The sequence below is a fragment of the Boleophthalmus pectinirostris genome, unplaced genomic scaffold, assembly GCF_026225935.1.
Source record: "Boleophthalmus pectinirostris isolate CB_2022bp ecotype Guang Dong unplaced genomic scaffold, ASM2622593v1 HiC_scaffold_5, whole genome shotgun sequence".
In the NCBI taxonomy this organism is placed as follows: domain Eukaryota; kingdom Metazoa; phylum Chordata; class Actinopteri; order Gobiiformes; family Gobiidae; genus Boleophthalmus; species Boleophthalmus pectinirostris.
Genome location: NW_026571404.1, coordinates 4,707,369 through 4,729,868, shown reverse-complemented (window position 1 = coordinate 4,729,868; position 22,500 = coordinate 4,707,369). Strand labels below are relative to the sequence as shown.

At 40.9% G+C, this 22,500-nt stretch overlaps 2 protein-coding genes across 2 annotated transcripts in view; both read right to left on the bottom strand.

Annotated features, from left to right (window-relative positions):
• Window positions 1–10,713, bottom strand: part of polr1b (RNA polymerase I subunit B) — a 34,995-nt gene extending 24,282 nt beyond the window's left edge. Inside the window, exons 1-5 of the mRNA XM_055162502.1 lie at window positions 10,372–10,713; window positions 8,245–8,412; window positions 4,386–4,532; window positions 4,067–4,199; window positions 2,184–2,320 (exon numbers count right to left, since the gene is read on the bottom strand). Coding sequence (XP_055018477.1) covers window positions 2,184–2,320; window positions 4,067–4,199; window positions 4,386–4,532; window positions 8,245–8,412; window positions 10,372–10,548 — 762 coding nt within the window. The 5' untranslated portion in view covers window positions 10,549–10,713. The remainder of the gene's footprint in view (window positions 1–2,183; window positions 2,321–4,066; window positions 4,200–4,385; window positions 4,533–8,244; window positions 8,413–10,371) is intronic.
• A 3,665-nt stretch (window positions 10,714–14,378) lies between these two features.
• Window positions 14,379–22,500, bottom strand: part of LOC129411598 (radial spoke head protein 4 homolog A-like) — an 11,994-nt gene continuing 3,872 nt past the window's right edge. Inside the window, exons 4-8 of the mRNA XM_055162930.1 lie at window positions 22,359–22,493; window positions 20,715–20,882; window positions 19,063–19,201; window positions 16,983–17,100; window positions 14,379–14,604 (exon numbers count right to left, since the gene is read on the bottom strand). Of these exons, the coding sequence (XP_055018905.1) occupies window positions 14,379–14,604; window positions 16,983–17,100; window positions 19,063–19,201; window positions 20,715–20,882; window positions 22,359–22,493 (786 nt within the window). The remainder of the gene's footprint in view (window positions 14,605–16,982; window positions 17,101–19,062; window positions 19,202–20,714; window positions 20,883–22,358; window positions 22,494–22,500) is intronic.

Genomic DNA, 22,500 nt, shown 5'->3' with positions numbered 1-22,500 from the left:
GTAACGAACTGAAGGCTCGTAATAACCTCCACCAAGGAGGTTATGTTTTTGCCGGCGTTTGTCTGTTTGTTTGTTTGTTTGTTTGTCTGTTAGCAACATAACTCAAAAAGTTATGGACTGATTTTGATGAAATTTTCAGGATTTGTTGGAAATGTGAAAAGGAAGAACTGATTTCATTTTGGGGGTGATCCGGAAAAAATCCTGGATTCTGGATCACTTTGAAATTTTAGTTAACATTGTGGTAAATGGGGCCAAAAATTATGTTTCTCAATATCTCGATTAATTATTGACCAAACCCCATGAAATTTGACTCAGGGATGGACAATGGGATCCTCTTTCATATTCCAAATTGAAAGATACGAGACAAATATTTATGGAAAACACAATTAATATGAGGGGGGCTGTAGTCCTTGGCGGAGGTCTGCGCTCTCTGACTGCTTTTCTAGTTTATTCTGTAACGGAGACCTACAGCGCAGAGTCCTGCACGGCTCCATTTTTGGAGACTCGCACCTGTGCAGGACAGGACCGCACCTGCCCATTAACCCGAGATTATATCAAAATTTTTGTGCTGCCTACGCCACGGATTGGACCAAGACTAAATCAGGACTAAACCAGGATTAACCTAGGACTGATTCCAGGACTCAAGAGGAGGACTAAACCAGTTCTAAAACAGGAGTAAACCAGGACTAAACCAGAACTGAAACAGGACTCAGGATTGGGACGGGCTCGGAGATGACTGCAGGAGAAAGGACCGACGGAGAGCTCCACACGTCACGGTAAATGTGGCAATTGCCCGATCGTGCTGCACTTCAGAATCACACTGATAGAGATCGAACATTTATGTAAATCTGTCAAGCTGAACACATTCTGTACTGTAGAGGAGACACGGCACGAAGGAGATTGATTGACAGTGGTCTAAAGCCAATCAGGACACAGGGGGAGGAACATAATACGTGTTCTGTAACAAAAAAAGCGTGAACAATTGGGCTAAAAAAATCCGGAAAACAGCGAGACCAGGAAAGGTGAACGGCAACATAACGACTGTAAAGTGTAAATTATAACTCACCAGTAGATGGCAGTATTGTTATGAACTATGATTGAATTACAAGATTTCATCATATAGCTTAAATTCGTTGTTATGCTGCAGCAACAGCTAAAAAAACAGAGAACTACATAGACCATGATGCTTTGCTCTCATTCAGTCCAATCTATATGATAAAATAACTGGTAAACATTTTTAAAATTTTAATTATATGCGTATTAACAGTTTTGTACAAAATATTGCAATAAATATCGTACCGTGAGATGGTTATCGTGAAAATATTTGAGTAAATGAGTACAATTTGATGTTAAAAATCACATTCTACTGTCTAAACAAAGAGAATCAGAATTGGTATTTTTGAGTATTTACGGGACAAGATCTCGTGCGACAAAATCTCACGAGACACAATTGTCATGGGATTGTGCACACACACTGAAAATTATCTCGAGAGATTTTTTTCCGATGTTTTTATGTTTGGATTGGGGACAAAAATGGAGTGAAGTTGAGAAGTTGTCGTCCCAAAAAGTGCTGCTACAACGACAGCAGAAATATTAAATAAAGTAAATCAAAGATGGTGAAGCCAAAGTTGGGAACTGGATTGCGCAATTTATTTAAAAAGAACGTCAAAATGTCGTTTTATCTCGTTCTCGTTGTTCCGATCTTGTGTCTCGTCTCATTTTGTGGAAGTTATATCTCGTTTCACTCCTCGTATCGTGAGAACACTACTTTAACTTTTGCAGATTTAAGCTTTGTGTGCCCGAAGTTGCCGATACGATATGTTTTTCGATACAGTACACTTTTGATTCAATTGGATTAGATGCGATATATTTCAAATCAATTCGATGCAGTTCAGTGAAAAACAAAGGTTCAATCATGGCGTTGATACTAAAAGTCTAAGTCCACTAAGTCTGAGCAAAGTTAATATGAAAAACATCCATTTCACTCATCAAAACTGTGAAAATGTCAACACAATTGTAGCTCTTACACAAAATAATTTTGTAAAATATACTTAAAAATACTCTTGGTGATATATCGATACAGTATCATCAAATGAAACAATACGATTTATCGATGTTTCAATATTTTTGCACAGTCCTAGTGCCCATTTTCAGGTGTAACAGTGACTTGTGAGGGCGTGTACCTTCAGAACAAAGCCGATGGGGAGGAAGAAGAGCTCTTTCTGGTAAATAAAGTTTAACATGATCGTCCCGTTCTCCAGATAATGGAGGTTCATGTTGATGGCGCTGTGCTCGTCTCTCACACAGCGCATCTGAATACCTGAAAAAAACACAACAATATTTCACATTATTAAGCTGCAAAAAAAAATAAAATCTTGGTTGACTAAAGGACATTTAACTCTTTCCCCCCTGGACGCCGACTAGGAACAACCCATACATATGTTACTAGGACCACGGATAGAGCATCACTGCATAAAAGAAAACAGACTTCCACGAGTGATTATAAATGATTTTTACACTCATGAACTTAATTGTAACACAGACATATTTGTATCTCTGGAAACCTCAGACTCTGAACTCTTCATTTATGGATATTTAAATGTGATTCAACTCATTTACAGGTTTATAACAGCTCACTGAAAATGAGAGTTTACCTGGTCAGGTGCAAAATCGAAAACAAAAAACTACATTCAGCATCTGATATCTGCATGTTCTGAGTACTATATTCATAAAAAATTAAAAAATATACACTTTGTCAAAGTATTTAAACAGATTTCATATCACCAGATACAGTATAACCAAGTGTGCACCTGTTTTTACCTGTTGTACACCTGTGTGCACCCAATTCATTTTTTTCCATTTAACTTATTCAACTCAATTTAGTTTATTCAACTTATTTTATTTATTCAACTCATTTAGCTTATTCAACAAATTTAGCTTATTATAATATAATAATATAAAACTCTTCCCCGTCAGTGTGTGTTCAGTATTTGTCATCTTGGTTATTTTCTCGAGTGCAGAGCTCCACATAAGCGTTTTTTCTGTAGCGATTCTGTTATACATCGCATCTTGGAAAAAAAGACTGAAATATTTTAAAGGACTGGCCTGGGCAACATCCAGATTTCAGGGCAATTTTGGTTCATAATCGAGTATAAAGCTCAGATAGTTTGTTGGGATATTCCAGGACTCCACACAGACGCATCAGCGGCATTCTCACCTTCTCCCCGAAAGTCCGTCGCTGTCGCTGTTTTCCACTTTATAATCACTTCAACATCATCACTTTGAAATCTATAAAAGTCACTTTCTCTAAACTTATCCATAAAATACGTCCGCTCCTCATTATTTCTAAAACTGTGCGCCGCAGCGCCGCGATCTTTCCATTGCACGTGTTTCGTGTTGTGTTTTTTCCGGAAGCTACCATCGTCACTATTTTGATTAACTTCGGAAAAAATCAGCGAAAACATATCCTTGAATCCTATTGGTCAGTCTAGTGTGGGTTGTAGTGGCCTCCACCTATCACAGTCTCTGTTTAAATGTGAAAAACCGAGCCATTTCTAAAGGTCGTCAAATCTCATCTTTAGTGATACGGCGGAGGAGTCAAAAGTCGTCATTAAGGGTTCAGGGGGGGTCGTCAAATGTCGTCTTCATGGGGGAAAGAGTTAATGCATTTATTAGCTTACAACCATAAAATGTGTGTGTGAATATATAATGCAGTGTAAAATAGTGCTACACTGCTGGTTAGGAACCTCCCTATGTTACAGGAGCTCATGGTTGTTTGTATTTTTCCTGGTTTATTAAATATATAATTTTTGCACTTGCGCATTTGTAAGTGTAGCACTTATATAATGTCACAATAGGAGGTATAGTAGTAGTAGTAGTAATAGTAATAACAATAGTAATGGTAATAACGGTTGATAGAGGGTTTTTATTGATGCCATTATCAGCCAAAATTCACTGTTTATCCCCAGTTTATCGGATTTATCTTTTTAAACAGAATGTAAAAGGAAATAGAAACAGAAAAGCTTTAGGCAAAATAAAGAAAAATCCATATTGGAGCGAGTCTCACCGTACTGAGTGTATCCCTGCCCTCGGCTCTTCCACTTGGGTCTGACCATAGCGATGGGGTAATTCCTCCTCGGCATGATCAGCATCCGGATCACCTTCTCTATCCCGTTCACGATAAAATAACCTCCCATTTCCTAACACGGACAAAACACAACATTACAACTTATTAGGCGTTTGAGTTTGATTTTAAAAAGCAGTTTATAATGTGAGGCAAATGCAAATTCAGCTAATCAATAATATTTTTCGAACTGTACAATAAAGTCTTTTCCCAAACCCCATAATAAACATGAACAGACTATTCTAGTATGTGTAAATCTCACCTCTGCTTCCTCGTGGTGCTGGACCAGTTCTTTGGGCGACATGCCGTGGAGGTTACACAGTTTGGATTTGACCATGATCGGGACCAGACCCAGAGACTGTTTGATGATTCCTTTGGGAACGCCATTGATGGACCACGTGACATCGGCCTGGAATAAAACACAGAACACAGACGATTACAATAACGCGTCAAGAAGAATATTTAAAAAGCTAATTACTGTATTTTCAGGATATAAGTCACACTTTTTTCATAGTTTGGGTGTTTCCTGTGACTTAAATATTAAAATATATTAAAGGTTGTATGGAGGATTTTTTATTATTTTTTTTTGTTTCAAATTGTCAGTGATAGATTATAGATGCAGTACCCTTGTAATTATGATGACCAAAAAAAAGAGAATAAAAATTCATCAACTCTGGACGTGGTGGGGCTAAACATTTGCCAATAGATAACGACACTGCCTCGTTATCTGTGAGCTGACAGGCTGTCAATCAAACTCCCTACGTTTCTAGTGTAACTGACTTGCCTGCGCCGCCGTACGTGGTTTACGTACGACTGTCACACAGTCCACAGACGCAAGACGCACAGACGCTGTTTACTCCACCAACACAACAGTTCTTAGCGGCTTTTTTTGACCTATATCTTCCTCGCAGTTCGCACAAAGTTTGTTGCAATGGCGACAAAAATCCAGGAGCAGTTCACCGCAAAAGAAAGTCCGTTTTTGAGGTCGCTGAAAGAAGAAGACAAGGGGAAAAGCAGCGAAGCCAAACTAAGGTGATTCTTGAAGATTCATTCCAGCGATGGCGCGACTGAAGCAGACGAAGGGTCTAAAGACTGAACCACTGGTCCACAAATTACTCCTGGACAGGAAACTTCTGCTTATTATGAAAACGTACTTTATTTCCAAGAGCGAGACAAACGTTTTTCAGGACACGAAAGCGATATCCTATGTCTGAAAACTTAATTTTCAAGGCAAAGAAAGAGTCCGCTTGCTGCTGCGTGTTGTAGCTAGTTCATTCGCACTGAATCTCCGCGCAACCTTCTCTGCTCCCCTTTCCTGCTCCTGTCCCCGCTGCCCGATCCGCTCTTCCCGCTGCTCCTCACTTCTCCGGGCACGGAATCTCCGCTCCCCTCTCCTCTCTCCCTGCTCCTCACTTCTCCCTGCTCCTCACTTCTCGTCCGCGAACGAAATGTCCGCACACCCGCTCCCCCCGCTCCTCACTTCTCCGTCTTGCCTAACCAACACTGTAGTTAGTTGTTTACAAGTCATGTGCAGCACCGGCTGTAAACAAACCTGTTTCTGGCGTAAAGAGGAGGCGGGAGGAGGTGTTTCTCCGTAGGAGCTGTAGGGGAGGGGGGGTGGTTTCACACATGCGCAACATTTGAAAAAGGACAAACAGTTGCTGGATTTCTCCTTCCTTGGAAAATCCTCTATACAACCTTTAATTTCACATGTTGTTATTTTCACACTGACAGCCACAAGAGGGCGCTTTAGGCTCATGTTCCAGTATCTGCTACTCTACAGGCAAGTTTCAGCTGACGTCATTGTTATTAAAAGCCCGCGTTGCTGCTGGGAAATATTTTGGTCGGAGGCAAGAAACAGGATAGCGTCAAACACAGTGCGTAACCTCACGTATTTATCCCCGATAATGGTAAATTCCTGCTGCATTATCGGATGCACAAATAGAAGCACGGAAGAAGGAAAATGTCTTTTTCATATTCTGAGTGAAAAGAACCGCTAACAGTGAATTAAATGACTTTCAAACATCTGCAGAGCAAACGTAGAAGATCCTAACAAACCGTGGACTCCAACAAGTTCAACAACACATCGAGACTCTTGGAGGTTTTCATCTTTTCTGCTGTGAATGGCCCAGGAGTTTCCACCAAGTCATTGTGGATATCGCCCAAGTGAATATTTGTCCAGGTAGTTGGTGATTCCGACCAGAAATTTGGTTTGTTCCACCTTTTGTCGGGGTTGAAAAGGGTGATTTGTCGTCCGTCGATGCTTATGACCAATTTCTGGTCAAATGGTCTTGGGTCCTCTGCCGTTAGAGTGGATAAATAACCGGGATCAATACCCTTTACGTGCTTTCTCGCTCCGTCCGTCATGTTGAATTAGTGTTTTTTTGCCGCTGAACAAAATAATTCCCAGCATGCAACGCGCGCTTTTGTCAACAATGAAACTCGCCTGTTTCTCCTGTACCACTGAAAATTTTAATCTGAAACATCAACTTATAAAGACAACCGAGAAGATTGAACACAAATGACCCCAAAAAAGAAAAGAAAATTCTGCAGATTAGAGTGAAATCTGCAGCTGAAAACTGTAATACAGCAGCAGAAAGAAAGTTTAGAGAGAGCGAGTAACTTGTGAGGGACTGACAAAAAGCTGAGGATACTCGAACTGCGATGGAGAAAACAAAAAAAGCTGATCTTGGGCTAAAAGCTGGACGGCCACAGCTTGAGGAACAAGTTCACAAATGGGTGCTTGAACATCTCGCTGCCGGGAGACGCTTGTCCACGCTGCAGTTCCGTCTCCAAGCCGAGGTAGTTGCCAAGGTGATGAATATAAATGACTTTGCGGGACCTTCTCGGTGTTACCGCTTCATGCAACGCGACCGCCTCCATCAGAGCACAGACAACGATGTCCCAAAAACTGCCAGCGGACTTCCAGGCCGAGGTCGACAGTCTGAAGTGTTGAAATGTTAAGACAGAACACCGTAACATCATGTTTGGTCAAAAATTTGTTAACGTAATTTTGTATTTCAGAGCTTCTTTATCATGTGAATAAATATTGTGAAAAATATTGAGCTCAAAATGGACCTTTGACCTTATTTGTCAGTTCAGTTGCTTTGTCTTTGTATCATGAGTCAAAAATAAGGAGTCGTGCAAAGACAAAAGGCAGAAACTGTGTATTTTTTGTTTGTGATTTAGTTCAGAAATATATTTTATTTTAAAATCCAACCTCTGCCACCCTCTTTATGTTGTGGCCTTGGCTCAGGATCTTAATACATTAAATAAATACATCTTTATATTCAATTATACTTAAATTATCTTTAATGTGAAAGTATTTTGTGTATTTATTCATAATGTACACACTTTACTGTAAAGAAACTCGTGTGTCAAACTGTTTCACTGTGTAAATGTCGCCGCACGATCCTGATCAGCACTAAACAGAAAATCCAAAGCCTCTTCTAGATAATTTTAAACAAACTCCATGACGACTCGAGCCTGGTGAGGTGTTTTTCTTATAACGGATGGAAGTCTGGGCAAAATCAAACACATAATGATCATGTCAGTTTCCTCTGCACGTTGCCTTTGCACGACTCCTTATTTCTGAGAACAGGAACTGATGAATAAAGGTCAAAGGTTCATTTTGAGCTCAGTATTTTTCGCATAAAAATATTTCTTCATTATAGCAACTAATGGTCAAATTTTGGGAGCTCGACCTATTACACTTTTGTCTGGACAAAACAGAAACTATGAAGTAATTTTTCTCAGTTTCACACTCTGGAGAGTTAAGGTCTTTTGCCTTTGTAGGGCAGAATAGTCCAGTGCGACTTACATGTTTTTTTCTTCTTCATTATGCATTTTTTGGCTTGTGCAACTTAAAGTCTGGAAAATACAGTGAATTATATGACTACAATTGTTGGTTGACTAAAGACCTGCCATGTACATTGGTTAATTACCTAAAAAGGGATGCACCATGGTGTCAAAATAGTAGGATCTCACAGATAAATAAATAAAGTTCTAGGAAACAGCAGCTTCATAAGTGTAAATAAAAACTGTCCTGTCACTATCAAAACTCCATCGAACTGTATAAGTCATTATTATTAAACCTTGATGTTATTTCCTGATGCTCTTACCACCAGTCTGCCTTTGTAGGAGCATCGTCGGCCTCTGCACTCGGCCGGAAACACTCTCATCTCTTTGCACACGCTCCCTTTGGCCACCGTCGGGCTGAAGATGACGGCCTCTGCGAACGCCAGACTGACGCGGTCATTCCTGAAGGTGAACTCAAGAGGAGGGATGGACTGGAAAAGACGAGGGAAAACGATGAGACCAGGGACGAAGGACAAGACAGGACTGAAGAAGACTTTTAACAATCAGAACTGGCAACGATAAACTGATAAACAATGACTATTAATGACAATCAGTCCAATACAATCAATCCAGTGTTGATGAAAATGTGTCCTGTATTTCAAAGACACTGAGGTTAAGTTTTGTGGCATCTGAGTGGGCATTAGGAGTGTGCAAAAATATTGAAATATCAGTATATCGTATCGTTTAATGTGATGATTCAGTGTCAATATCATGGGCTGCTGTATATATATATATATATATATATATATATATATATATATATATATATATATATATATATATACCAAAGAGTATTTTTTGGCATATTTTATTCAATTATTTTGTTACAGAGCTACAGTTTTGTTGCTTGTTCAGAGGAAGAAAACTCATTTATGCGACACATTTGACATTTTCTTTGTTTTATGGGCATGTTTCATAAAAACTCTGCACAGGAAGTGGTTTAACAAAGACTTTTAGTATCGCAGACATAATTTAGCCTTTATTTTTTAATTGAATCATATCGAATTGATTGATCGAAAGCTCACTGTATCGGGATATGTATCGTACCATGGCTTATGTATCGAGGTATGTATCGCACCAGCAATTTCTTAACGACACCCAGCCCTAAGTCACCCCTCACCCTAAATAAATGTTTACTGAAACATGTGTGAATGAAACAAAACACAACTCCAGGTCTGTTTTTGACGAGGTAACAACATTAGGGTGACTAGATTTCAAATCAAAAACTGGGACTCCTCCAGTTTGTGGTGGTTGGTAATAATAAAATTGTGAAACGAGTGTGTGGTTAAAGAAAATGTTTATACACTTGGCCCATTCATGACGAACACGTGAGTCGGTATAGTCACATTTTCTTTGTGTTTTGGTCGTTTTTAAGCAGCTTTTCTGTATTTTACCTAAACAAACATCAATGTATGCCTCTTTTTAGTGTTGGCAGGGATCAGATTGGTCAAAAATAGGGACATTTCTTGTATAAAACTGGGACACACGACTCAAAACTGGGACTGTAAAAAGGGTAAAAATCAGTGTTGGGGAGTAACAGATTACATGTACCGGAGTTACATAATCAGAGTACAAATTATGAGTAACTGTATTCAGTTACAGTTACTGTTTCAGTGAGTGGTAATTGGATTACAGTTACTTTGTTGAAATAAATGGATTACACGGCGGATATTTTCATGTTTTTACATTTCGGGCTATATCCCTTTTTTTTTTTTTTTTTCTTTCTGTAATTCCACTCATTGCCGGACACTAAACCAGGTCTAAAACCAGGTCTAAAACCAGGTCTAAACTAGGTCCAAACCAGGTCTAAACCAGGTCTAAAACCAGGTCTAAAACCAGGTCTAAAACCAGGTCTAAAACCAGGTCTAAACTAGGTCCAAAACCAGGTCTAAACCAGGTCTAAACCAGGTCTAAAACCAGGTCTAAAACCAGGTCTAAAACCAGGTCTAAAACCAGGTCTAAACCAAGTCTAAACCAAGTCTAAACCAGGTTTAAAACCAGGTCTAATCTAATCTATATCTAAACCAGGTCTAAAACCAGGACTAAATCCTGCTGTGTGAACGTGTCTCCTCTTCTTCTATCAATAATATTTTTAATTTGGTTCAGTAAAGTCTGGGCCTTTTTATTTTCTGTTAACAGACAAAACATCTTATGTGAAGATTTCCTCGTCTTTGTTTCTCTACTGCAAATCAAGTAATCCAAAGTATTCAGATTACATTACTCACTTTAACTTTTTACGTTACAAACTACATTTTGGGGTGTGTAATCTGTAATCTGTAGGGGATTACATTTTAAAAGTCACCTTCCCAACACTGGTCACTCTAAACAACATTATAATACAACTTAAAGCTCATAAAAGTGTATTTTACGCAACACAGGACGTTTCACACCTGCACGACGCGGCTCAGTCCGTCTGTCACCGCCTGGTCGAATGACTCGATGTGCGCTCGGGTCAGGTCCTGTACCGCGGGGTGCTGCTTTTCCTTCAGCGACCCGAAGTCTCCGTCCGTCAGGTTCTTGAGGCTCGGGGCCGTGGGCAGGTCGGTCCACTGCGGAGACGGGTCCATGTCTGCGCGTCCTGGTCCTGGTGGTGGTTCTGCGCGTCCTGGTCCTGCGCGTCCTGGTTCTGGTCCGGTTCTGCGCGTCCTGGTTCTGGTGGTTCTGGTGGTTCTGGTGGTTCTGGTGGTTCTGGTCCGGACACTACAGCGGCACCATGCTTGTTTACAACACGTGCAAACTCAAACCGGAAAAGCACACGAGAGTCACCGGAAGTTTGGGTTCGTGAAAAGAAAGATCGGTGGATTGTTTAGTGACACCTGCTGGTTCAAAATGTCCTCCTGCAGTAGAACTAGAATAAAATCTAATAATAATAAAATAAAATACATACACAGTGTTGGGAAAGTGACTTTTAAAATGTAATCCCCTACAGATTACAGATTACACACCAAAATGTAGTTTGTAACATAATCCATTAAATGACTTAAAGTGAGTAATGTAATCTGAATACTTTGGATTACTTGATATTGTCAGGCTTTTTAAAACTACATGAATGTATCGACCACATCCTGAAAATTCTTGTTTGTTTTTTTCAAATTGTCTGTTGAGCCCAAGTCTCCATGAACAGATTTGCTGTAGTGTTGTGAGATACATAAAAAAAAAATGTGTTTCTCACCTTCCACGGTGGTATGGTCTCTCTCACCCTATTCAGCTCGGGTCCTCTACCAGAGGCCTGGGAGCTTGAGAGTTCTGCGCATATCTTTGCTGTTCCCAGTACTGCACTTTTCTGGATGAGATGTCCGTTGTTTTTCCCGGTATCTGTTGTAGCCACTCTTCCAGTTTGGGGTTACAGCCCCGAGTGTCCGATACCACAGGCACCACTGATGCCTTTATTTCCAGGCTCTCTCCAGCTCTTCCTTGAGCCCCTGGTATTTCTCTAGCTTCTCGTGTTCCTTTTCCTGATATTACCATCGCTTGGTATTGCGATGTCCACCACCACGGCTCTGCTCTGTTTCTTATCCACCACCACTATGTCTGGTTGGTTCACCATCACCATTCTGTCAGTCTGTATCTGGAAGTCCCACAGGATCTTGGCTCGGTCATTCTCCACAACCTTTGGAGGTGTTTCCCACCTTGATCCTGGGGTTTCCAGCCCGTACTCTGCACAGATGTTTCTGTACACTATGCCCGCCACTTGGTTATGTCGCTCCATGTATGCTTTCCCTGCCAGCATCTTACACCCTGCAGTTATGTGCTGGACTGTCTCAGGAGCCTCTTTGCACAGTCTACACCGTGGGTCTTGTCTGGTGTGGTAGATCTGGGCCTCTATTGCTCGAGTGCCCAGGGCCTGCTCCTGAGCAGCCAGGATCAGTGCCTCTGTGTGTCCTTCAGACCAGCCCTCTCAAGCCATTGGTAGGATTTCTTGATATCAGCCACTTCAGTTATGCTCCGGTGGTACGCCCCATGTAGGGGTTTGTCCTGCCATGATGGTACCTCCAGCACCTCTTCCTCTGGACCCTCTGGACATATATATATATATATATATATATATATATATATATATATATATATATATATATATATATATATATATATATATATATATATATATATATATATATATATATATATATATATATGTCCTCCTATGTGCAATGTTTACAGTGGCAAGTGGCGTGTGCGTGAGTGAGGGACTGCGTGCGCGCCCCCGAGGCACGCGCTTTTGAACGGGCCCGCGGAGCGTACGGGCGTCTGTCTGTTTTTTTTTATTCAGTGTGTGAAATGAATGGTGAGGAGGCGACCGGAGCGAGGGCCATGTTATTTAGTGCAAATAAAACCACGAGTCTTGAGCGAAGACCTGACTTGTTTATTGAGCCCGCGCACTCACTGGAGGGTCCGAACACGGGAGTCAAACCCCGAGGGACGAGCGGCTGCTGCGCCCCTTTGGCCCTGGAGACGAAGACGGTTCTCCCCTGTGTCCTCGGACCACGGTCCGAGGACACAGGACCGAGGACCGAGACAGGGACGGTTTAACAGTAGAGAAGCAAAGATGAGGATCTGAACATAAGATGTTTTATCTGCTTAAAGACAATAAAAAGCCCAGACTTTCCTTAAACATATGAAAAATATTATTGATAGAGAAATGCTATTATATATGAGATCACTGCTGCCTTCAGTTATGTCCAACCTACTGTTAAGTGTCATATTGTTTAGACCTGGTTTTAGTCTTAGTTTAGTCCTAGTTTAGTCCTGGTTTTAGTCCTAGTTTAGTCCTGGTTTTAGTCCTGTTTTAGTCCTGTTTTAGTCCTGTTTTAGTCCTGTTTTAGTCCTGGTTTAGCCCAAAATGTGAAAACAGGAAAATACCTCCATGTAATCCATTTATTTCAACAAAGTAACTGTAATCCAATTACCACTCACTGAAACAGTAACTGTAACTGAATACAGTTACTCATAATTTGTACTCTGATTACATAACTCCAGTACATGTAATCTGTTACTCCCCAACACTGTACATACATAAAATAATAAAATAAAACAAATACATAAAATAATAAGAAGAAAAATAAATAAATAAATAATCTTGGAAAATGCAGCTCTGGATCTGGACATTGAGTTTGTTTTACTTCACTGCAAAAACCAAATCCCCGTGGTGTTTAATGAAAAAAATGTGTAGAATGCTTTAATTAATTAATTTTATTTTGTTATGCTAATTAAGTTTTACTGAAATAAGAAGTGTAACCTGTCATATGCACTTTCATGTGAGCACGATTTTAGTCACCCCTCCACTTGAGGCATCGCAGATACAACTGGTTGAAAGTAGTTTCCTCTGCAGGGTGTCTGGGCGTCTCCCTTAGAGACAGAGTGAGGAGCTCAGTCACACAGGGAGGAGCTCGGAGTAGAGACGCTGCTCCTCCACGTCGAAAGGAGCAGCTGAGGCTCGGGCATCTGTTCTGATGCCTCCTGGGCGTCTCCCTCAGGAGGTGTTCCGGACATGTCCCACCAAGAGGAGGCCCCGGGGAAGACCCAGGACACACTGGAGGGACTATGTCTCTGGACTGGCCTGGGAACACCTTGGGAGGAGCTGGAGGACGTGTCTGGGGTGAAGGAAGTCTGGGAGTCCCTGTTTAGACTGATGCTCCCGCGACTCAGCCCCGGAAAAGTTGAAGAAAATGGATGGATGGACGATTTTAATCATATTTTCCTTCTTTCTATGGAAATGTCATTGCTCTGCCTGGAATGTTCCACAGTGTGACATTAAACATCTCAACCTTACATTCATTCAACTACAGGCTCAAAACATTTCTGTTTGACTGTGCATATGACTGAAAGGTTTTCATTCCGCACTCTTCTCTCCAATTTATGTCTCTCTTTTTTTATTTTAATCTTCATGATTTTTTATGTTTTGATTTGTTTTTATTATGATTTTAATGTATTTCTTATTCTGTAAAGCACTTTGATTTACTTTGTGTACGAATTGTGCTGTACAAATAAACTTGCCTTGTCTTACAAGGTGGTATTACAACTCAAAAATACATAGAAAAAACTTTCTGACTGTGAGCGGGGTCGCCTCTCCACAGATCTGACCTGGAACTTGGTCTGGTGTGGTCTCCATGAAGATAAAAAGATTTAATACCATACTGTGGAACATTCTAGATGGACCCTTCATCAGAAAAGTTACACAATGTACCTTTAAATCTCCAAACTGCTTATATCTTATATCTTACATCTGCCGTTTCTTTTAAATAATGAGTCAACTTCATACAGTGCTTATTATTTTATTTAACTTAACATTAACATTAACATTTCCTTCCTGAAAAGCAGTCTCAGGTTTTATAACGTTATACAGACCGATGAAACGCCCTAAACCTTTTAAAACCCACAGAATATTTCAGCTGGTTCCTCAGTCGTCTTCGTCCTCGTCCTCCTCTTCCTCGTCTTCTTCTTTGGCCGCCTCCTGCTCCTCCAGCGCGTCCTTCAGGTCCTGCTCTTCCTCTACGCTGGGGTCCCCGTCCTCTGTGATCTCGGGGCCGCTCGGGTACTCCCTCTGCGGCGGGGGAGGCACGGGCGGGCTGTACCCCTCCCCCGTGTACTTCAGCCCCCAGCCGATGTAAACGTTCTCAAACTTTCTACAGGGAGAAACAGAAGATGGTTTGGTTTAAGACACAAGAGAACTACGAGGAATTTGAGCACTGGTTCCATTTGCCGTTTCATGTATAGTTTACCAATCTAGTTTATTTTGAATTGCATATTTTCTATTCACCTGCTGATCTTCTACTACAACACTGGAATTTCCCCCATTTTCACAACTCAAATTGATCTATTTTCTTAAAAACTCGTTATCCTGACCTGATGTAATCCTCATTTGTCCATGTTACTTAACAGCCCATGATCAGAGCTGGGACCAGATCGTTGTTTTGCGAGTCTAGTCAGTGTTTGACCTCAAGTCCAAGTCAAGTCCCAAGTCAAATACAGGCAAGTCCAAGTCGAGTCTTGAATCACTGGCCCATAAGTCCAAATCAAGTCCAAGTCGTCTGCTTTGAGCTTCAAGTCATTTCATAGCTTAGATTTTTGCAATTTTAGATGAATTTTAAACTAAACTATTAAACTGGTATATTTATATATGAGTATTTATATAAGAGTTGCAGAAATGTACTTTTTTTCTTAGTGTGAATCGTTACGCTCAGACTTAGTGTTGCTGTCAAGAGCGCACTAATCGAGACCAAGACCAGTCCGAGACCACAGGGACCCGAGACCAGGACAAGACCAAGACCTCCGAGGGTCGAGACCGAGACAAGACCGAGACTTTTAAAGGTCGAGACCGAGACAAGACCGAGACAAGACCGAGATCACGACCCATCGAGACCAAATCGAGACCGTCTTTGTGATTTTTGATATTTATTTGTATTTTAGAGTTATTTTGGCACATTTAGATCAGTGTTTTTATAAATCTATCTCCATTTTATCACTTGTCGAGTCCAAGCGCCTTCCAGACCGAGACAAGACCGAGCCTAAAAGCCTTCAAGACCGAGTCCTAAACGCCTTCAAGACCGAGTCCAAGTGCCTTCAAGACCGAGTCCAAGTGTCTTCAAGACCGAGTTTAAACGCCTTCAAGACCGAGTCCAAGTGCCTTCAAGCAAGACCAAGACAAGACCGAGTCTAAACGCCTTCAAGACCGAGTCCAAGTGTCTTCAAGACCGAGTCCAAGTGTCTTCAAGCAAGACCGAGACAAGACTGAGTCCAAACGCCTTCAAGTCCGAGTCCAAGCGCCTTCAAGCAAGACCGAGACAAGACTGAGTCCAAACGCCTTCAAGTCCGAGTCCAAGTGTCTTCAAGCAAGACCAAGACAAGACAGAGTCCAAGTGTCTTCAAGACCGAGTCCAAGTGTCTTCAAGACCGAGTCCAAGTGTCTTCAAGACCGAGTCCAAGTGCCTTCAAGACCGAGTCCAAGTGTCTTCAAGACCGAGTCCCTTCAAGACAAGTCCAAGTGTCTTCAAGACCGAGTCCAAGTGCTTCAAGACCGAGTCCTTCAAGACCAAGTCCAAGTGCCTTCAAGACCGAGTCCAAGTGTCTTCAAGACCGAGTTTAAACACCTTCAAGACCAAGTCCAAGTGTCTTCAAGACCGAGTCCAAGTGCCTTCAAGCAAGACCAAGACAAGACCGAGTCTAAACGCCTTCAAGATCGATACAAAACTAAGTCCAAACACTGCCGAGTCCGAGACGAGACCAAGAATGCAAAAAAACAGTGTCGAGGCTGGTATCGAGACCAAGACCAAGTCTTGAGTACTACGACACTAGTCAGAATAAAAAGAGTAAAGATTTAAAAGAATTAAATAACTTTTTTTTGGCGTGTGTCTGCACTGAAATGGAAGGATCATGTTCTGTGTAGTTCCCTTTGTTTTACTGCATTGCACTGTAAATACTGCAGTAAATTTGAGTATCACTGTACTTCAGTTTCATCCAAAGTAACAAACAGAAGTGGGAGGGACATGTTCCAGTTTGTTCCTGTAAAATTAATCACCACATTTATCAACTGTAAACAGAAAAGTATTTTCTAAAAACATATATATTTTTATTTTTAGGAGAAGCATCGACTCTTCTCAAGTCACAGGTTTTAAGTCCAAGTCCCAAGTCACTGACCTTCAAGTCCAAGTCCAGTCCCAAGTCTTAGTCTATTTCATCAAGTCTCAAAAATAGTCCTAAAAAGAGTGACTCAAGTCTGACTCGAGTCCAAATCTCCATCTCTGCTTTTTATTCTAATTGTCTCTTTCTGTGGCACAAATGGAGTAAAATATAGGATTAAAAGTAAAAGTTGCGTTCACATTGTAGATCTTGATGAACCTTTGTAAATACTTGAATCTTATTATTATTTTTTAGGAATTGTCTCCACAAAATTGCCTTATTAAAGTAAAGGCTATACCGAATACAAAATTCAAAATAACCTAACTGTGATAAATGCTGCAGCCCCAAAGCTAAGAAAAACATAAAAAAATAAATAAAATCTTACTTTCCGGTGGCGTAGGCATAAGCTCCGGGCCACAGGTTGGAGCGGACAAAAGCCACGGCGTGTTCTGGAGTCAAACTGGACGACATCTTCAGAGTCCAGGGAGGAGTGTTGAACAGTTCTACGAAACAGAGAAGAGTTTTTTTGTTTGTTTATTTTGTATCTCCGTCCAAAATCTAAACTCTGCAGGTGTTGACAGTCACATCCAAGATAAAAATATATTGTTAATGGGCAGATTTTGTTAGGACAATATTGTAGTGCCACTGTAAAAATGTTTAATTATATCAACATTTAAAGGTGCACTGTGTAACTTTTTGGTTTGAGGTCTGTCACATTCTTGTTTCAGCTAAAATTTGGAATCAAAATAATTCAAACATGTTTTATCAGGGTTAAAAAATTCAGTGGCATTTTAAATTCATAATCTAATGGAACAAATTATCTTCCATAGGGACGCCTCTCCACAGATCTGACCTGCAACTTGGTCTGGGTTTAAGAGAATAGATAATAATACTTAACACTTGTAACACTTGTATGGCGCTTTTCATGACACTCAAAGACGTTTAAGATAGAAAGCTTTGATGCCAAACTGTGAAACATCTCCAGAAAAATGCACATTTAAAGGTTGTATGGAGGATTTTTTGTTTTGTTTCAAATTGTCATTGAAAGTTTAAAATACCATTACAGAGACGCAGCGGCCTTGTAATCATGATGACCAAAAAAAAAAAAAAAAGAATGAAAATCTATCAACTGTGGATGTAGTGAGGCCGGATAAACATCAGCCAATAGAAAACGAGGCTACCTCATTTTCTATTGGCTGTTAGGTCGTCAATCAAACTCCCTACGTTTATGCAGAGGTTCTTAGGCTGCGTTCAGACTGCAGCCTGAAGTGACCCAAATCTGATTTTTTGGCTTCTGTGTTCCTGTATCTGATCTTTTAATGACAGTCTGAACGACACAGATCTGATTTTTTCAAATGTGACCCAGGACACTTGGATATGTGCTCCTGAAACCGATACATATCTGATCTTTTGACATGTGACTTCAGTGTGAACGGCCAAAGCGCATTCATCCACCTACACGTTATCAACAAGACACAAACGTCACTATTCTGCGCTGAAGTCGGCGAAAATTGTTAATGAACTCCGTGTCACTGAAGTGAAGCACATCACCACTCACCACTCTTGGCTCCGTCTCCACATCCACACGTTCCTTTCAACAGACACTGCCCCACAAAACACCACGACCAAAAACCTCGTCCTTCTCCTTCTCAATCTCCTCCTTAAAACAAGTAAGTTGTTCATGTTCTGGCTCCGGTACGAGAGGAACTTTAAAATCTCTCTCAACTAAAAAGTTGGACAACTTCTGTAAACACAGAGCACGCTCGCTGCGGTTGACGTCGTCGTGTCTCCAGTGCACATACGGGACACTTTTGGGCCGTTTAACATTCACACAGGAGACACATACAAATCACATTTAATTGGAAATGTGAACGACCTCGAAAAAACATCGGATTTCACAAAAAATCGGAATTGAGCGTTAAGCCCTGCAGTCTGAACGTATGTCTTAGAGGCTTTTTCAAACTGTCACTTCCTCGCAATTTGCAAAGTTTGTTGCGATGGTGGACAAGAATCCACGACCAGTTCGCCCCAAAAGAAAATCCGTTTTTGAGATCGCTGAAAGAACAAGAGAAGGGGAAAAGGAGCGAAACCAAACTGACGTGATTCTTGGAGATTCCTTCCAGCGATGGCGCGAATGAAGCAGACGAAGGGTCTAAAAACTGACGCGTCGATCACTAAATTATTTCTAGACAGGAAACTTCAACAGTAATTCTGAACGAGCACTGGCTGTAAACAAATGTAATTTCTAGAGTAAAGAGGCAGGAGGAGATGTTTCTACTGAGGAGCTGTGGAGGAGGAAGGTGGTGTCACACAAGCACAACATTTGAAAAAGGACTGTCGCTGTTTTTCACTTCCCTTAAAAAATCCTCTGTACAACCTTTAAGCATGAATTTACCGTGCACCTTTTTGATTGCCAACAGTAATTTTTTTTCTACTATTTGATTTAAAACAAAATATGACTGTACCTATGTCTTGGGACAGAGGTGTGAGCAGTGGAGGCCCCAGCTCAGGCTCTGCTTCCTCTGACTCTTCCTCTCGCTCCTCCTCTCCTTCCTCGTTCTGTTCTTCTGCTTTTGACGTGAGGTTCACCCACGTACAGCGACCCTGAAGAGTAACAATAAGAAATACTAAACTTTCTAAACTTTTCCATGGCTTTTTCATGACCTAAAGTGAATTTTCCATGACTTTACAGCACCTACATGTGGAGAACTGATCAGACTTTTAGGGCTAAATATGAAATGTGAACTCTTCCCACTCACCTTATGGTTTGGGATTATACTTTTTTTAACATTCTAAATCCTGTCAGTGCATTTATTGTCGTCTCTTTTAAACAAAAGGTGCAGACGTTCAGAAATAATCAGAATCGCTTAATGAGAACTTAAAAGAATGCTGGAGTTGTGTGAAAGAGATACTAAAATTCCATGACTTTTGCGAAACTTTCATTGAATCTACAAAATTCCATGAATTTTCCAGGCCTGGAACATGACATTTTCAATTTCCATGACGTGGGAACCCTGTGTACAACAAGCTCTATTCACGCTCACATCACAAAACCAGCAGACGTCAGAAACATGTGGATGACGACTTCCTTTGGGCTTTGTTGGCAACAGTAACACAATCTGGGAAAACTGAGAAAATAGCCCAGTTTTCTTCATCTAGATCAGGAGTGTCAAACTCAAATTCACAGAGGCCAAAATTAAAAAGTGAAACTAAGTCGTGGGCCAAACTAAATATTTATTGAAAAACTTCAACAACATTTGCATATTTTCTTTTCTTTCGAATATGTAATGTTAAACCTTTTCTTATTAAAATAAATGTTTGATAATAGATTTGCTTAAATATTGAATCCAGAAGAAGCAGAATATAAAACAATAACAACATTTTAAATAAATAAAGTCAATATAGTCTATCTGAGTGGGTCAGCTCTAATACATATTTGATATGATCTTGTGGGCCAAATTTAATTATATCACAGGCCAAATTTGGCCCCCGGGCCTGAGTTTGACATGTCAGATCTGGATGTCTTTGTATTCTTTCTTTTTTCCTTTTATAAACTGCTTATTAATTTGTGCTTTTATAATTTGTCTAATTTAATAAAAAAGACGTCATTGTAGTGTTCCGTTATGTTCGACAGATCAACAGTTCCAACCAGCTGTTTGTAAGTGACGTGGAAGAAGTGGATTAGAGTCTTGTCCTCCACGGAAATCTTTGGCAAGTTGTGAAGACGCTGCTGCTGAATCCACAGTTTTATTGTTTTATCTCATGCCCAGTGTCGGTAAGTACACCGGAAGTCGTCATCCGCATGTTTCCAAACGTCTTAGAGCCAATACATAAGAAACAAGTGACATTCTGTAACTCCTTATGTCCTATATCTTTAGTAGTAGATTCTCCAAACAAACTTCTCTTATTTGAGTAATTTATTGGACCACTACTTTGTACTTTTACTTGAGTAGTATTATTTTAAAGTACACAAGCACACAACAACAGTAGAGCTTCAAAACATCAGTATTTCTAGTATAAGATGACACATTTTCTCCCCTCTAAAACCACTGTCCTAAAATGTTTGCAGACAATTTATGATGATTTGTTAAACGTGACTAGTTGTGTGCTCACTCACCTGTTCCAGAATGTGCTGCGTGTGGTGGACCCACGCGGACAGAGACTCGGACAGTTTGACGGCCGGGAGCCCCTCGAACTCTGGGTCCGCCTCGTAAGTGTCCTGGGTCACCTCGTCCTCCTCGTTCCCCTCCTCTTCTTTAAAGTGGTAAAAACCCTTTGGACTCACCTGTCCAGAGGAAACACGAAAAAATGACAAATGCTGAATATTTGTTTATAATTCTGGAAAAGTAGAATTAAAAATATACAGTATAAAATATATTTATGGGGTAAATTCTCCTTCTGAGATACACATAAACATAAACATGGGCATTGTAGGGCACTTCCACTCATCCTGTTTTTTCCTGGTCAGTTTGAATCCTGATGTAAATGTGGGTTAGTCTTGTCCCAGTTCTGGTCTAGTCCTGGTTTAGTACTGGTCTAGTCCTGGTTTAATTATGGGTTTAGTCTCAGATTGTCCTAATTGCGATGGACTGATTGTGCAAACTCCTGGACGCCTCTCTGGGGAGGGCACGTCCCACCGGGAAGCCAGAGGAATTATATCCCTGGGCTGGTCTGGGAACACCTCGGGATCCCCTGAAAGAGCTGGAGGAAGTGTTTGTGGAGAGGGAAGTCTGGGAGTCCCTGCTCAGACTGCTGTCCTCGCGACCCAGCCCCAGATAAAGTGGAAGAAAATGGATGGATGGATGATTGTGCGAACTAATGAATGCATCCTTTATAGTACTGTGTTTTTCGGACTGTAAGACGCACTTTTTTTCATGGTTTGGGTGTTTCCTGTAACTTATACTCCGGTGCAACTTATATATTAAAATTTTCAGACTGAAGCCATGAGAGGCTCTAGGCTCGTGTGTCAGTTTTCTGCGCATGTCTCTGGCAGAAAAAGCCTCTGTCCTGCTGCAAGTAGTGAAATATACAGCAGAAAACGGTAATCGAAGCAGCAGAAAGAAAGTTTGGAGTGAGTGAGAAACTTGTGAGGGACTGGAAAAAAGCGGGAATGGAGAACACAGCTTCACGGTAACAGGAAGGATGCACCATGAAACTTTCTGGGAAGTCACTGGATCGACAAATCCTGGACTTCAGCCTGGACTCTCCACAGATCTGATGATAGAAAGCTTTAATCTTTACTGGCACACAATAACATTTCCGTAGGGAAAAGAAGTTGGCGTCTACAAATTTTGCACAATGTGCCTTTAAGATAAATTTATACCCTCTAATTTGAACATTTTGGAAGCCCTGAGAGGCAAGCTTTTATCCAAAAAAAAAACCAAACAAAAAAACAAAAACAAAACAAAAAACATAGAAAATTGAGCCAAATGACGTGCCTCTTTTTTTTTGTTTTGCTCTCTGCTCAGGGTTTCCGAAAAACCTTTAACAAATAAGTGTTGATAAAAATGTGGTTGCTGAATTACTGACATGATAAATGGTAAATAGTCACATTTATATCACGCTTTTCCACTTTCAACGCACTCAAAGAGCTTTACACACTCACACATTCACACACTGGTGTATGCAGACATTAGGATTGAGGTGAGTTAAGTGTCTTGCCCAAGAACACAACAGCAGCATTCATCTGTGGGAGCTGGAATCTTTGCACAAACAGGTGGCGCGGTATATTTTTCATGTAAATAACTCCGGTCCGTCTCACCTGTGTCCCTCCGGAGATGCGAGCGATCTGGGCCCTCAGGTAGTTGGCCTCGTTGCCGGGGAAAGGCGGGAAGCTCTCGATGGGAGCGTCCAGTCTCCCGGTGAAGAACTTCTTGATGAGGCGCGCGGCGGTGATCTGAGCC